This window comes from Ambystoma mexicanum, chromosome 2p (genome assembly GCF_040938575.1).
Source record: "Ambystoma mexicanum isolate Mex_15411 chromosome 2p, UKY_AmexF1_1, whole genome shotgun sequence".
NCBI classification, from domain to species: Eukaryota; Metazoa; Chordata; class Amphibia; order Caudata; family Ambystomatidae; genus Ambystoma; species Ambystoma mexicanum.
Window position 1 is genome coordinate 531,688,549 of NC_090923.1, and position 16,358 is coordinate 531,704,906.

Consider the following 16,358-nt stretch of genomic DNA (forward strand, 5'->3'; position numbering starts at 1 on the left):
GGTGGCAGTATGCCTGAATGACTGGAACCACTGTGGGCCATGATTGGTCCAGGTCTGGTGTGAATGCAAGGGAGCAGAACTTCTATTGGTTATCACAGATTTGGGCGCAAAACGAATCTTGGATAAGAGAAGGGGCTCTGCATCCATTCCAGGTCTATCACCTGAAGTTCACACCGAACTACAGAAGGAGCCAAGTATCATGAATCTTGAAAGCAGACATGTGGAACCGCCTGAGACATGCTGCAAGGTTTGGCACCCTGAGGCCGCTGTTGTCCTGTGTGACCCCTGTTTTTGCATCGATCACAGAAGGCCTGCAAGGGCGCTTTGACCCTTTGGAGTATTGGGAACAATTACTCTCCGCACCTCTTGATTACCCTCACAAAGAGCCTCTTATCGGAAGTGTTCCTGGGCCATCCAGAAAACTGACCAGCTCAAACTTGTGGTAATGTATAGGAGCTCTGAAATTGGGTACACCTTTTATATGTAATTTTGTACGTTTATGTTTTCTCACTTAATTGTACACTTTGTTATGCACTTTATTTTTTTTATATAAGAGTACAAAGGGAAAAATGCCCCACAAAAAATAAATATCTCAGCGAATACTGGTCATCTCACTAGCTAAATAATTAAAAGCTAAGCAAACTCGTGTTTGCTCTTCTATCTTTCAATTTGTAAGCAGTTAATACAGAGCAGCGCCTGTAAAAATATAGCACGTGAAAAAAATAAGTACTATTTACATAGAATATTTGTAAATAAACTATGTGTGGTAGGACCCCACCCTTTTCTTACTCTGAGGCTGGGGCTGAGGAGGGGGACGGAAAAAAGCCCTTGTGCGTCATCTTGCGCTGCTTGCGCCTGTGCTGGCTCTGGAATCTGTCCGGTTGTCTGGAGCGTCTCTCATGGAAGCCCCTGAAGCCTCCAAAGGACCGACCATTGTCTGAGCGCTGGTGCGCCTGGCTATATGCCTTGGGGGTGGACTTGGTGAGGATCAATAAGGACTTTGCCGTCTGCAAACTATTCTTCTTATCGAGGTCCTCATCCGTGGTCGAATGGAACAGATCGGCCCCTCGAAAGGAAGGTCCAGTATACGCTCCTGGACATCAGGATTGAACTTGCTCGCCTTGAGCCAAGCAGTCCTCCTCATGTCGGTAGCACTGCAAATGGCGTGACCTGATGCATCAATGCGAGCCACGATGGACTCCATTATGTCCTGAGACACTTTTTTTGCTTCCACCAGGCCGGCCTTGAAGCGAGCCTGGCTCTGTACAGGGAGTTCAGGAAGGAAGTTTGAACTATCGCCAGAGTCTTTGGTTGACCGCTGCCAGCATGGCATCCGCATTGGACTGTCGCAAATGGACGGTAGCGTTGGAATAGATCTTCTTTACGTACGTCTCCAGGATCTTTTCCTCCTTACCCAGGAGTGCAGTGGCTGATGTAGCCGAGGACGATTGCAGCTTAGAATAGAATGATGCTGCCACAATCACCAAGGAGTGTGGCTGGGAGTGCGCCAACAGTAGGAGGGGGTCCCCTTCCATTTGCCTAAACTTAGCGTTAAGACGCGGATTGGTAGGCTGGGTATAGTGTGGCTTGAGCCATCCTTTTTTGGCAAGCACCACCATGTATTTTTGCATTGGGATTCCCGTTCTAGCCGTGGGGCGTAAAGTGAGAACCTCTGCCAAGACCCCTGCATCTGGTTGTTCCACCTGTGGCTGTGGGATCCCCAAATACTGAGCTAGGCCTGCCAAACGTTTGTGAAAGGCCTTGGCTGATGATGGAGTGTCATCCTCTGAATCTATGTCAACCGTTGCGTCTTGCTGGTCCGGTGCAGCCGGAGGAGTGCTGGGTGCAGGAAGCTGTGATGTACTAATCTGCACCGGAGGCTGCTGCGTCAGCATGGAAGGTGCTGCTGGGACTAGTACAAGCACAGGAGCCTGTGTTGTAGGGGCTGGCGCGACCAGCTTAATCTGCACTGGACCTAGCAACGCTGACCCCAGAGGAGGCATGGCTGTGGGTGCTAGGGGCTGTACCAGAGGGAGCATGTCCTCGATGACATCCCTAAGGATGGTGCCCATCTGTGAGGACCTCATTAGTGTGAGAAATTTCTCAAAGAACCTGTCTTCACAGGCCAGAGTGCCGGATGAAACCGGGATGGGTGTGGGGCCCTGAGGTTGCTGAGGCCTAGGCACACCCTGCCTCGCTGTATGGGGCGAGGTGTATCTGCCCTGCGAATTAGATGATATGCCATGGGCCAAGTGCCAGACGTTGTCCAGTCCCACCTGGAGACTCGTTCCCCTACCTGGTCCCCGAAGGGGGATGGTTTCGGGCGAGTTGCCATTTTGTCTGGCCATGCCGTCATTTTGTCCTCCTGCATGCCATGTGCCTGCATTGTGGTACTTGCTGTGCTGGGTCCGGCTTCCTCCAGTACGCAGAGCGGTGGAGGTTGAGGCCTACCCTGCACATCAGGACGGGACCTGGAAAGCGGATGGCCCTCGTCAGTAGCGCCGGTAGGGCTGCGTACAGGAGCCCCGTCAGACATCAGTTCATTGTTAGGACATAGCCCCTCGGGTCGAGGCCCGGTAACAGAACCTTGTGGTGCTGGTGCTAGGACCTGCTAGGTCCCTCCTGCTCTTGCACTTCCTGGGGAAGGAGTCGCCTTTGTGGGATGCAGAAGAGAACAGTGCACCTATCTTGGGCCTGGTCTTCTGCTTCACAACATTTTTCAGGGGCTCTGGGTGAGACCTACCGAAGCCCCACCCCCCGCCTCCAAACCAGGCTAATCTGTTCTTCAGACAGTGCATGTGTAAGCGCGTCGCACGCAGTACAGCCTTGCCAGCCGTGGTCAGGGCGAAGGCACAGAGCGTGGGGGTCGGACGTCAGGAAGGGACCCTCACAGGCTGGACACCTGCTGAAGCCCGCCATCATCGACATGCGCCTGGGAGGAGCGTGGCACCAGAGGACAGAGTGTACCTGATTGAAAAGAAGATAAAGAAAACAAAAGTACTTCTCCAGGGAAGAGCGCGTGGAATTACTAGGCCGGAGGCCTAACTCGGGAGCGCTGGTGAAAGCCGCCCGTTCCTGTCGACGCATAAAGAGGACTGAGAATTGGCGCCGGTGACCGAAGTCAGGGGAGCGCATGCTCCCAGGGCCGCGCCCACACGCGCATCTAAATTTAAAGAGGAAGATGATTTTTCTGGTGAAAAAGGTTCCATCTCCCTTCCCTAGCGAGGGACGCACAGAGTATGGAGGAACGGGGACGGGACATAGGAGTATGTTATTGCCATAATTTTTACACAAAAATCTCACATACCGAGACAGACTCATAAAACACACAGCTCTCAAAAAGCTCACACAGGGCTCTGGCAAAGGTCTAACCTCACATGGCATTACATAGGCTCTCACACAAAAATCATAAAGGATGGACATCCAGGTCTCTAAATGTTTACAGAGCCACACAGGAGCTCAGAAACAAAGCTCACATGCTCAGCATGTTCACACTCCAATTTATAGGGTATAGTTCAGACTGTTTGCATGTTCAGAAGCAGGCATTATTACTATTCATTTTTTTGTTTATTTAAAGACATCACTATTCGAATATGTATGTATTTTATATAAATGCTACAAACATGACCAAAAGAAAAATGTAACATGACAACACTGCTTCGGTCTTTCGATGATGATTTCAATGAAAAAAAGCATTACTAAACAATACCTTTATGTTGGAGTTTTGAGCCTTAGTCATGAGTGGCTCTCTGTAGTATTTTGGTGATATAACTTCAAATATCACCTAGAATATACGGAAGGCCCACTTCCCAAATTAATCACATTCGGACTATCCTAATAATACAATTATGTCCTTCCCAGTAGCTAGCGGGAGGATGTGGATCCAATTACAGCACTAGACTGGTCATGGATGCTCTTTTCATTGAGGAATTGCAGGCAGCAAGGGACCAGAATGCACTCAAGCATTCTTTTTTACAGTTGGTTTTGAATTCTGGTAAGCATATAGTTATAACATCAGACAACAGTCTGAATTTTTAAAAACATGCCTTAAAAGTAAGGTGAGCATAATTTAACAAGGCAAATGATCAACCTGTTTTACTCTGCAGTTTCCTAGTTAGGTTAGTGCTACATAAAAAGCGCACATGCATAGATGCATGCCACCTTTAAACTAGTCAGTAAGGTTTTACTAATGCAAATCTTTTACTAGATACGAGAATGAACTAAAATGCTCTAGTGGATTCAGCTCAAGCAAGATTTTGCGCCATCGACCAAGCGGCTTGTTTCCAAATTCTCTTCAGCTACTGTATAGTTCAGCAAGGGTGTCACGACCTTGATGTTTGCATAAATGAAATATGCCTTTCGACATAAATTAAAACGGGTGGTAGTCACTTGAGAAAATATCTGTATCGTAGATGAGAATAAAGAAGGACCCATTTAAAAATAAGGAAAACATTAAGTATATTTGTTTTATTTCAAAAGTACACAGCAAAAATAGAAAAAAAGGATTAACAAGTTTAAAGGATTGAGGATGTATTTATTCATTTTATATACTTAACCATAGTAAACAGAAAGGAAATAGCAAAAGAACAGATTACTTGGGTAAATGTAGTGGCAGGTTAGGAACAATTTTCTGCAAACCATTAAGTGATGAGTACAAAAGAAAACGTTGCTTTCAAATAGCCACAGCACTAAGAGGAGATACCACTGATAAAGAAACAAATCAGTAAAACCTGCTATTGAAGTGTGTCTTTAATACCTATGGAAAATAGGTACCAACATACTTTAACTAATATCAAATAGGCCACACAAATTAGACTATTGCTTTTAGTACATACATTACAAGTCAAATGAGTAAAAGAAAAACTTCCTTTCAGCTCTGGTTAATAGAATTTCAGCAAGCAGAGGCAGAGACCTTGGGAATTAGTAAAGTCAAAGGTTAATACAGCAAAACCTGACCAAAGCAGGCATCGATCCGGGTGTGGCTGTCAAATAGTGACAATTAAAGTGTCCTTAAGGCAGGATTCCTTGATAAAAAATGTGCCTGGCAAGTGATATCAATGTACATTGAAATACTGGGTCATACTTTGCTAAAGAATACATTATGAACAAGTGTTGACACTTACCTCAAAGATCAAAAGAATTCTGCTGTCACGGAGGAAGCGCTCATATGGATAATCTTTTATGTATCCCAATCCGCCCAAAATTTGTAATGCCTCACTCACACAGACCCAAACACCTTCAGAGCTGAACACCTGTCTCAGAGAAATATGAAATTGGTATACATCATCAAATTACCTACAAAAGCAAAAAGCAGTCTTCAAGTGCTTGTGAATAACAAGAAGGTTCACTGTCTCCAAACATTCAGGGAGTGAGGTGATATTTGAGCTATTGGAACACTTCTAATCGACATATTTGCTCTATGTGAGAATGGCTATAGTGAGTAGGATATTATTAACACCTGCGTCTTGATTCTAAATCATTTCAGTCATGTTTTCAGGTGTACCAGAATCCACTGACTTAGGTTATTTCTCCTCATCCTAAAAATCAGTAGGTCGCCTGAAGGTAGTTTTACCAACACATCATGCTGGCACTTTAGCGAGGTACATAACATGGCTTATGCCTCAATTGCTACAACCATTTTTTCCCCTGATGTGCGCAAATCTGTATGTCACAAATCGATTTATTCCAAAATCATTTATTCAATTTGACAAAACATATCAAAAAAGATTTTAATCATTACAGATTAAAAAGAAGAAAATATACAATGTAATTAATCAAACAAATATTAGACAAAAAGTCTCCAGACAAAAGAGTAGTTGTTAATCAGTCAGGAGCATAATTTACATACTTTCCCCCATGGCTATTGACCACTCGCCTGGGTTTCCATATACGCAAGATATCATTAGCTCTAGCAAATTGATATATTGTTTCCTGGTGAAGGTACAAAAATAAGTTCAAATGCAATAGTTTATGCCTCCCAAGCTTTGCCTCAAAAAAGTTAAGTGGGAAGGATTGTTAACATGGTGAAAGAAAACCAAAAATAGCTTAGGTGTCTCATTTATGGTAGGATTACAAAAGCTTGAATTGCATATTCCCATAATTAAAGGCATCATAGCTACATTTTACAAAGGTGAATAACAGTTCAGAAGGTTACAGTGGTGTATTTAGACTTTCTGCTGCCCTAGGCACAACTAAGTTAATGCACCACCACTTAATGTACGCCACCTGTGTCAGATATTGTCCCTTCACCAGACTCTGCCACCCTTGCTCCAGAAGAACGCGTTACTTACCCCTGGTAACGTTCTTTCGACTGGTTGTTTCTCCCACGTATTCCTCATCTTTGATATATTCAAGTCTGCTTGCAGCTTGCTTCAGAAATCTTTCATAGGGTCGAGCGTCGTGAAGCGTTGAATCTTGGTCCTCGACGACCGGGATGTCGACGCCGATATATATATTGGCACCTGCGCTGACCGTTGCCTCAGTTCCTAGTTTTTTCCCCTCCTTAAGTAGCATGCTGTGTTCCAGGAGGAGATAGTCTTGACGTTGAGAGAAAGGTGAAAGTCATAGAAATTCTAGGCAAGATGGGATGGATGGGAGGGCGATGAGGAATGCGTTGGAGGAACATCCAGTCGAAAGAACGTTTCATGGGGTAAGTAACTTGTTCTTCGAATGGATTGTGATGTCCCACGTATTACTCATCTTTGATAGACTCCCAAAGCAGTTTGAGTTTCACGGAGGGTGCCAAGAATTTACTTTACTTGTTAATGCTGTGATGGACAGCTTTGCCCAATTTGGCTTCCTCTGCTGAAAAATAATCTACACAGTAGAATCTAGTAAATGTATGCAGGGACTTCCATATTGATGCTGTGCAAATGTCCCCCACAGGTACACCTCTCTCAAGAGTCGATTAAGAAGCCACTCCTCTAATACAATGCGCTCTTAGACCTCCAGGTGAATCCTTGCCAGCCAGTGAGTAACACTCATTTATGCACATCACAATCCATCTAGAGATGGTTTGTTTTGTGGCAGCTAATCATAAACTATGGCCAGCATAACCAACAAAAAGCTGCTCATCCTGTCGAATATTTGCAGCCCTTATGATATAGAAACTTAGAACCCTCTTTGGGTCCAAACAATGAAGCCTCTCTTCCTTCCTTAGATGGATGAGGCAGAGGATAAAAAGATGATAGTTCAATACGTTGTGCCAAATGACTTAACCCTTAAAACTATCTTATCCTTGGAGAAGGTTCTGAAAGGTTGCTTGAAGATAGAGCCTGAGGCTCACTTACCCTACGGACAGATGTGATAGCCACTAAAAAGGCAGTTTTTATGGTGAGCATTCTTATAGGGCACGAATGTAAGGGCTCAAGGGGAGCACCCATAAGACCTCTTAGGACCAGGATTAGATCCCATGATGGCACTATGAAGGGAGTAGGCAGGAAAAAAATTGTCTAGCCTTTCAGAAATGGTGTCATAATTAGACCTTTGAAATATTATCTATCTTCTGGAGATCTTTTGAAAATTGAGAGGGCCCCTAAATAGCCCTTCGCTGTGGCTACTTGCAACCCAGAAGGGGTCAAGTGAAGTAGGAAAGACAAAACCTGGGGAAGTTTACATGAGAAAGGATCTAGTTTCTTTTCCCTGCACCAGCTGCGAAATCTATTCCAACGGCAATGGTACAGGGATTTAGTTGTTGGTCTTTACCGAAAGCAACACTACCATTACGTCTTCCAGAAGGTCCCAATCCTCATATCTTACCCTTTCAGATACCAGGCGTGAAGGTTGAGAGTCCTGATCTCTGGGTGAAGAATGTGACCTCCCTCTTGCGAGAGTAGGTCCTCTCTTTGGGAAGACTAATTGGAGGGCAGATGGCCATTTCCAGAAGGTCCGGGTACCACATTCTCCTGGCCCAATCCGGGGTAATGAGGATCATGGCTTCCCCGAACTTCCGCAACCTGCAAATTACGTGAGGAATGACGGGGTCTGGCGGAAACGCGTATAGGAGTGGAAATTCCCAGTACACTACAAACGCGTCTCCTAGAGCACCTCTTTGGGGAAATTCCCTGCAGTAGAACAGCTCGCACTTCCGGTTGACACTGGTCACAAACAGATCCACTTGAGGGTTCCCTAAAGGACGAAGATCTCTTGAAGGACTTCCTGAGCTAGTTACCACTCGTGGGATATCGTGCTCTGCCTGCTCAGAGTGGCCGCCGCAGTGTTCTTTTCTCCGGGTAGAAGAACTGCCAGAAGAGTTATTCTTTCTCTCAGTGCCCAGAACCAGAGCTGCATTGCCTCTTTGCACAGGGACAGTGACCCTACAGCCCCCACCCTCCCATCTTGTTGAGGTAATGCATGGCCACTGTGTTGTCAGTCACGGTCGAGTCCACGGTAAATAAACTAGATTACAGGGATTGTCGCATGGCATCTTTGCCATCTTGTACCAGGCTTAAAAACCCTTCTCTCTTCTCCCTCTGATAGGTGCTCTGCTGCTAGAGCAGCCACACCCCAAAGGGTATGTGTGTATTTCGCTAATGCACTGGTAGCATTGGCGGATTTGAATGCCGTACTTCCTACAATAAAAACTCTTTCAGCCAAGAGCCAATTCTCCTATCTTCTTTATCTGCTGGAGCAGGAGGACAGGCTGTAGCCTTTGAAGATGCTGTTGCTGCTTTAACCACTAAACTTTCAGGCGTTGGGTGTCTGTTCAGAGATGGAGGATCCACTGAAGCAGTCATGTATTTCTTTGTCAATAACAGATGGTATGGAATCTGGTTTCAACCAGTTCTCCATTACCCTTACTCTCAGGGTTCCATGTAATGGTAGTACAGCTTCCCTAATTGGTCCACTGTCCAAGCTATCAGTGAGATCATCACTTTCTACAGTAGCTGCATGTCTGGACCATCCCAGATACTCTGCTATTTTACCAATAACCATTCTGTATGAAGGATCAGTGTAACCAGCTATCTCAGCATGTCTCTGGTGAGGTTTCCCAACTACTCGTTTCCTTTAACGTATCCACAAAATTCTGCATCTTGAACTCTTCTGATATTACTTCTTCTGGAACATTTGGGGTGCCATATTCATACCGAAAAGGGGGCTGATACTCATTGTTAGGGAGAATTCTCTGTTTAGGCTGAATTTCCTAACCTAGTGAGTCCCCCAGCAGCTGGATTTCTGGAGTTTGTTTTTTTCTCCTGCCAAGAGTGAGACTCTTTTTCTCCCACTCTTGGACATGATTTATGGTGTTCCTTTGACTGTTAATGTGTTTTATGGGCTATGGGGTCCTTTACTCCATAGGGTCTCATGTGTTTTTACTATGTGTGTTACACAGCACCCTCCGTGCACAGGGGTGTCATACTGACACCCCACCATAGACTCCATACCCTGGGACTGGCTACTGTCTCCCAGGGCATGTAAAGTCACCATTGGCTTTACTAGCCCCAAATTATGAACAGAACCCAGTACAAACCATCATATTGTGGACGTACTGGTCGGGGCAATTCGATTGCCCCGGGGTCTGTTAGTCGAGGGGGCACGTCTCCGTCCCCCCTGATCGAGTTTTGGCTGGTGGCAGTGGATACTACTTTTTTATATTCGACCGCGAATATATCCCTATGGGATTTTCCCATTGTTCGAGGCTACTAACTTTAATTATTGAATTCTCATAACCTCGAACATACCACCGGTTTATGTATTTAATATTAATTCGCCGGTTGGTATTTTTTGCCAGGCCTCGATTCTAAAATGGTGTTTGTGTTCTCTTCTGTGACTCCAACCCAAGTCGAGCCCTTTGTTCCACTTTTGGCAGGCTTCTCCACAGAAGCCTCCAAAAGTGGTGCCACTCTGTCTGGGTACCACAGGGGGTGTGGGAGTGGGTTTAGGCACCCTGGACTGAGTTACCTTGGTAACTCAAGTCGCACTCTTGTGTGATTGGCCCAAGTGGTGAGCCGGCCGGCTCACCACTTAGCATGTTTGATTGACAGCTAGGCTGAGTGAATGGGGGTGTGCTGCATAAAAGCAGGGCTTTGGGGGCTGGAACTTCAGAAGTCACCACAGGACCTGAGAATCCGACGAGGGAGAAGCTGAGCCGACGTGCTACGACGACACCACCGGTGGAGCCCTGGGGAACCGACTCACCACTTCCCGACGACAGAGAAGATCTCCCTGCTGGAGAGTCTTCTTCCCCTGACTGGTGGGCACAACCAGTTTACCTTCTTTTCCTCGCATCCCAGGACGTCTTGTGATCGAATTGCCCGTGCCAAGTACCCCGGCAACCGGATAGCCACTTACCACTGGACCGCGAACAAAAGGACCGCTCCTTTTAACTGAGAACTCCGCGGCTGGTTTCTTCCCTGGCAGTGCAACAGACTCTTCTCTTCCCCCGGACGAAGCACCGACTTGCATCCGCTGCCAGGAACAACTGCCCACGCTGGAGTATTCTCACCACTTTAAGGTACCGTGTCCGGCAGGCCTCCCTTTCTAAAGATTGCTACAAGGTAATGATAATCCCTTAACCTTCTGGACTGGGCTGGCCGCCTTGACCATCTAACTGGTCCCTTTCTTTTGGTCCAACTCTTTCTGAACCTTTGAGACTTTTGTGCAATTTTTAACTGTGACCTTGGACACATTTCGTTCTGATCCTCTTAAAGTGGATCCGGATTTCTGAACTCTAACTTCACGGTTTGACTCTTCCTTCCTCTCTTGTTGTGTTCTTGTGAAAGTGTTGGGATCTGTTTCAATTTATACTCTGCCTTTCTCTCCCATTTAAAACAAATTATTAGAGTGCCATCTGCGTTAAGCACTCACTGCTGTCTGAAAATAAGTGGGGCTTTACTTAAGACTTATCTAATATTCTTTTAAGGGAGTGTATATCTTTTAGTGACCGTGTTTTTGAAATGCTTAATATTAGTGTCTGTGTGTTTTATTAGATGTGGTTTTAAATAAATAATTATATCTCTTTTTACACCAAGCTCTGGTCAGTGTTTGCTTGTTCTACTGTGTTCCTTTTGACTTATTGTGAATATTCTGTATACTGCCTAACTCTTCTTGAGGTAAGTCTGACTGCCCAGCCACAGCTACCAAGTGAATCTGTGTGGTACAGACTGCTACCAAGTGGGTTTACTGCCAAACACCTGTAGTCTTAAATCTTTTGCAGTGGTCCCAGAGGGAACTGCACATGTTTCTGCCTAACACTCATCATCTTCAAAGATAGAACCCATTTGCTGAAAGAAATCAGGTCTTGGAATGGGTTGGAACAATTTAGGCTCAGGAATAGATTTTACAATCTTTGAGAGTAAAGAATGCTCTAATGAGGTCGAAGGCGTCGAAGGTTTCGACGGTTTCTTCGAAACGGTCGACGAATGTGTGGACACCTTATGTTGTTTCGAAGGCTCAATATGAATTATATGTCTCGAAGGTTTAGGTGACAAACATTTAGAATTCTTCGAAGAAGGCTTCTATGCTGATAGTGAATGTTTCTAGGTAAAACACCAGATTTTTCTTGTGGGAAGAAGATTCCTTCGATTTGTGTCGAGGAACCGCTCTTCTCGGGCTCTTAAGTGCACAAGAAGGGGATACACAGGACTCCCTACTGGTCTTGATAGACACGAGGGGTGGACACTTTTCTCAGACTCCTTTAGAGGAACACTCGGAAAAGCATGTCTTTTAAAAATGTCTATTTTTCTAACTCCACCGGAGTCGAGTTCTTTTTTGGGCAACTAACTCTTTCAGAAGTGGAAGATGAAGACGATGACGAGGACCTGTGATTCTGTTTCTTACCCTTTTTATGGGAAGAGGATAACTAGCGTTGTGAACGAAACTTCGAACGCCTATGTTTAGAACGTTTTTTAACAGGAGAGACATCTTTCGAATTAGAGGAAGATTTCCTCTTCGAAGGGGTAAGAGCTAGGGATTTGGGAGAGGGCTTACCTGCGTCTTGTTTCCCCTTTCCTTCCCGCAAGGCCTTATCCGTCATTGACTGACACGAGCCACAGTCATCGTGTGGCCGATGCCAAGCACCACAGACAAACACGGTGTGGGTCTGTAATTGAGATCTTGGCCCCACAGTCTAAACACTGCTTGAAGCCCGTCTTTGGTGTGGAAGCCATTTCTCGAAGTAAGAAGAAGTTTTATTGCCGAGGCGAGAACCTCCGAAGCACACAGCCATGCGGAAAAAACAGAACTGAGGTAACTGTCAGCGTGCGGGCCAATATATATCGGTGTCAACGTCCCAAAGGACGCTACGGAAGCCGTCGAGGACGAAGATTCAACGCTGCACGACACTCCACTCTATGAAAATGATTTCCGCAGCAAGCTGCAAGCAGACTTGAATATATCAAAGATAAGAAATACATGGGAGGACACAATCCTTTCGAAGTAAACTCCTCAACGTATGCTCAAGAATTCCTAGGCTATCCTGAAGCCATACTCCCCCACATTCTGAAAATTATGAAAAATACTGCCTAGCCTCTGGATAGTCCCTTAATAAAAATAACCATAATGCTCACCATTAAATCAATTAAGCATCTTTGACGGGGTAGGATTATCTGACCAGAAATTAAGTCCTGACAACAAATACTTGGGTGTCCAATCTGCAAACAACATTCAGGATGCTAGACCTCTGAACTATTAAAATATCAGAGTCCATCCAAAATGCCACTAACAAATGGACTCCACTTTATCTATCCAAATGAGGAGAACAGAAACTGAAGATGGTTGTCACACATTTTTTTTCCAAGTTTGTTTTTATTGGTTTTAGAGCATACAAGCATGCGATTCCAGCAATAACAACATTCTTAAGAGCTTGTGTAAAGCTTGGGTAAAGCTGAGAGAAAAGGACAACAGAACAATAACTGAATAACTCAATTAACAGAAAATTACATTGGGGGAGTGAGGAGATAGAGCAGAGAGGGGCACAGTGGGAGTGAGTCTTTCACAGTTTAGTCCGGGGGAGGGAGGGAGGGAAGCATCACTGCTGGTCTAGGTTCGGTCTTGGGCCACGGTAAGAGTCTGCGGAGGTTCAGTGCCTCCCGTCCTTCGGCCTGTCTTTTCAGCTTTGGTTCCCCATCCAGCGAAGGGTCGGCGGGTGCCTCGCCACTCCTGGGAATTGCTGTGTGTAGTCCAGGAAAGGGGCCCAAATCTGATCGAACTTAGGTCCATTGTCGAATCTGAGGGCTGTGATTTTTTCTGCCACTACTATTTCCCAACATTTGGCCCACCACATTTGGGTAGATGGGCCTTCAGGGTTTTTCCAGAGTCTGGCGATTGAGATCTTTGCGGCTGTTAGGAGATGAGAGCATAAGGTCGCCAGGCAGCCAGTTAGGGGAAATTGGCCTTCCCTGGTGGCCCCCAGGAGAACAATTCCCGGATCCCATGGGATCGTGAGGCCAGTTATTGATTTGGTCGAGGACATTCCTCCAAAATTGGGTGGCCTTCAGGCAGGACCAGAAGAGGTGAAACATTGAGCCCGTGTCGAGGCATCCTCTCCAGCAATGTGAGGGGATGGCCGGGTTGCATTTGTTCAGTATCTCTGGGGTGCGGTACCATCTGAAGCATACACTGAAGGATCCTTCTCCGTTTGTCATACATTTTGAGCTTTTGTGGGTTCAGGACCAGATGCGACTTCATTCCTCCGGTTCGATACTTCTGTCTATGTCTTTTTCCCATTTTAGCATGTAGGGCTCTTTCTTGGTCGGGTCTGTTCGGTCCAGTAGTTTGTATAGCGAAGGCACTTTCCCCTTGTGGGGACTAGAGGTTAACGTACGTTCTAGGGCTGTTAGTTCTCTGCTGCCATGCTTCTTGACAGACACACTCGACAGCCAGTGCCTGAGCTGTGTGTATCAGAACCTCTTTGTCTCTGGGATTTGGAATTTAGTTTTACAGTCCTCGAAATTCAGTTTGGTTCCGTTCTCGAAGAAGTCGGCCATGATTCTCAGCACCCCCTCCCTCCATCCACTTGGCGAATCTGTTTGGTGCAATGCCTGGAGAGAAGTCTGTCCCAGATTGGAGAGAGGCCCTGTCGTACTCCTGCTTTTCCATAGGCGCGCTGCCTGTTTCCAGATTGACACTGTTTCTGGTCGCTGGCAGTGGACCTATATCCCTTGAGGGGTTGAGCTCTTTCATGTGTGGGAGTGCATCTATTGGGGTCTTGCACCAATATTTTGTTAGGGAGAATTCTCAATAAATGGCTGATTCCCCTTACCTAATGAGCCCCTCAGCAGCTTTGCTGGATTTCTAGGGTTTATTTTTTCCACCTGGTACGAGTGTGAGCCTTTTTCCCACTCTTGCATGTGTTTTGTTGTGTGTGTTTTCACTTTTTGTGTGATCTTGGGCACTGGAGCCTCACCTACTCCAAGTGCACCACTTTTTGTGTGTGTTACACAGCACCTTCAGTGCAGTGAGACCCTGGGTTGTTTTTGAGACTTCTCTCTGACTCCATTCTTCTGGGGCCGACTACTGTCCTCCAGAAACAGGTAAAGTTGCCATTAACTTTATGTAGTCACTTTAAATTGCAGACCCAGTACACCCCATCTTACATGGAGTACTGGAAAGGGTTAACTCCTTTCCCTTTTTGTCTGTGCCTCTTGGATCCTTGTTTCGCTCCCTTAACATTAAGACTTGGCTGGTGGCAGTGGTATCTACCCGAACTTTTCTACTACGATTATATTATAGAAAAGTGGTACTGTTTTAGGCTATTATAGTAGCCTAGAACATAAACCCGCTTGACCAAATAAATTTTATTTTGGTTCCGGCTGGGTTTATTCGCCATTTCTTTTTGTTAAAGTCTTTCTCGTGTTTTACTCTACGCTCCAAACCGGGGAGGATTCCTTTGTTCGCCGTCTTTTCGCGGGCTTCTGCACAGAAGCCCTCCTTAAGGCGCCCGATAGTCTAGAGGGGCAGGATGTGAGGAAGGGATCTTTGGACCTCTGCCACGGGTTGTCTTGGCAAACCAAGTCGCACTCTTGTCTGATTGGCTAAGGGGACTGGCCTTGCCAGGCCAGCCACCCTGCAGTGTGATTGACAGCCAGGCTGTATGAATGGGGGAAAACTGCATAAAAGCAGGTCTCTGGAACTGGGAGAGCAGAGTCGCCACTGGAACGAAAGAACCAACGAGGAACTGGAAGAAGAGGACCCCTACAACGACGCAACCGCCCGGTGAAGCCCTGTTGAAATTCCGAATCTCCAAATCCGATGACAGAGGAGATCCTCCAGGAAACTTCTTCCCTTGAGCTGGTGGGACCAACCAGTTCACCCAAACTGTAAGCCAGGACCCCTCCTCTGGTCGAATTCGCTGTACAGAGCTACAGTGGGCCGGATAGCCAGTAAGGTCGGACCCGGCTTGGGTTTTAAGGAGCGCACCTTTTATTCGTTGTTTTGCTCTGCTGCTGGTTTCTTCCCTGGGTGGCACAGGACCCTCCAGTCTTCCTACTTCGTGTCAGGCCGACAGTCGCTTCAGGAACCGTGTGCCTGCAGGAACCACCAGGAACGTCCGCTTCAGCTCCCTCTCCGTTTTAAAGTACTGTGCAAATCCGGTTGTGCGTTTCGCTCAGCTGCAGTTAAAGTGTTTGAAATCTTTCTCCAATCCGAGGGCTTGTCCTTCTCTTCTCTTTTACCTAACTTTTCTACCGACTAACCTCGTCCAGAATCTGTGCCACAAACTTTACCGCGATCTACATTGAACCCATTATCTTGAGTAAAAGACGTTTGAACCATTGACTTTGGCGCTAAGCCTTTTCTATCTGATTTTAACCTTGTAGTCTCTCTTGTTCAGTTGCCCTGCTTACTTACCTGTTGGTTTTGCCTAAATTCTAATAACTTTGTCTTTCCCTCCCTTTTAAAATTGCTGGAGTGCCATTTTGCTCCCACTTCATTTTGTGAGCCTAACTTGTCTGGAATTTAAGGGAAGTGGTGTGGTGTATTTTTTATTGTGATTTTTAACTTGCTTATAATAGTGAAATGTTATACAACTGTTGAGTAAATAAATATATATTCTTTTACTTAGAAACATTGAGTCAGTGTTTGCCTGAACCATAGAAATTACTGTCCCTTGTATAAACACTTGTACTGCTCACTTACTCTTGAGATACTGCTACCACTATAACTGTGTAGTACAGGCTTGTACCAAAGGTGAAATTGAACTGTCACTGGTAGTCTTAATTGTGTGTAGTGTTCCCAAAGGGGACTGAATGTAATTCTGCCTAACAGTTTCAGCCAACGGGTCCGGTTGGTGGTGGTCTTCCAAGTGAAGGCCTGGGAAAGCTGGGCTGCGAGGCAATACCTGGCGACGTCTGGAACCCCCAGGCCGCCCGCTGTTGAGCATGATGCGCTTTGGAATTCTCTGTTTCTTTCCTTCCCAGACA

At 45.9% G+C, this 16,358-nt stretch overlaps 1 protein-coding gene across 3 annotated transcripts in view; it reads right to left on the reverse strand.

Annotated features, from left to right (window-relative positions):
- The window catches only part of ACAD9 (acyl-CoA dehydrogenase family member 9), a 1,303,923-nt gene that overhangs the window by 468,018 nt on the left and 819,547 nt on the right, over nt 1-16,358 (reverse strand). For all 3 annotated transcript variants that reach the window (XM_069643962.1, XM_069643964.1, XM_069643963.1), the window contains one exon: nt 5,124-5,252. In XM_069643962.1, the coding sequence (XP_069500063.1) occupies nt 5,124-5,252 (129 nt within the window). The remainder of the gene's footprint in view (nt 1-5,123; nt 5,253-16,358) is intronic.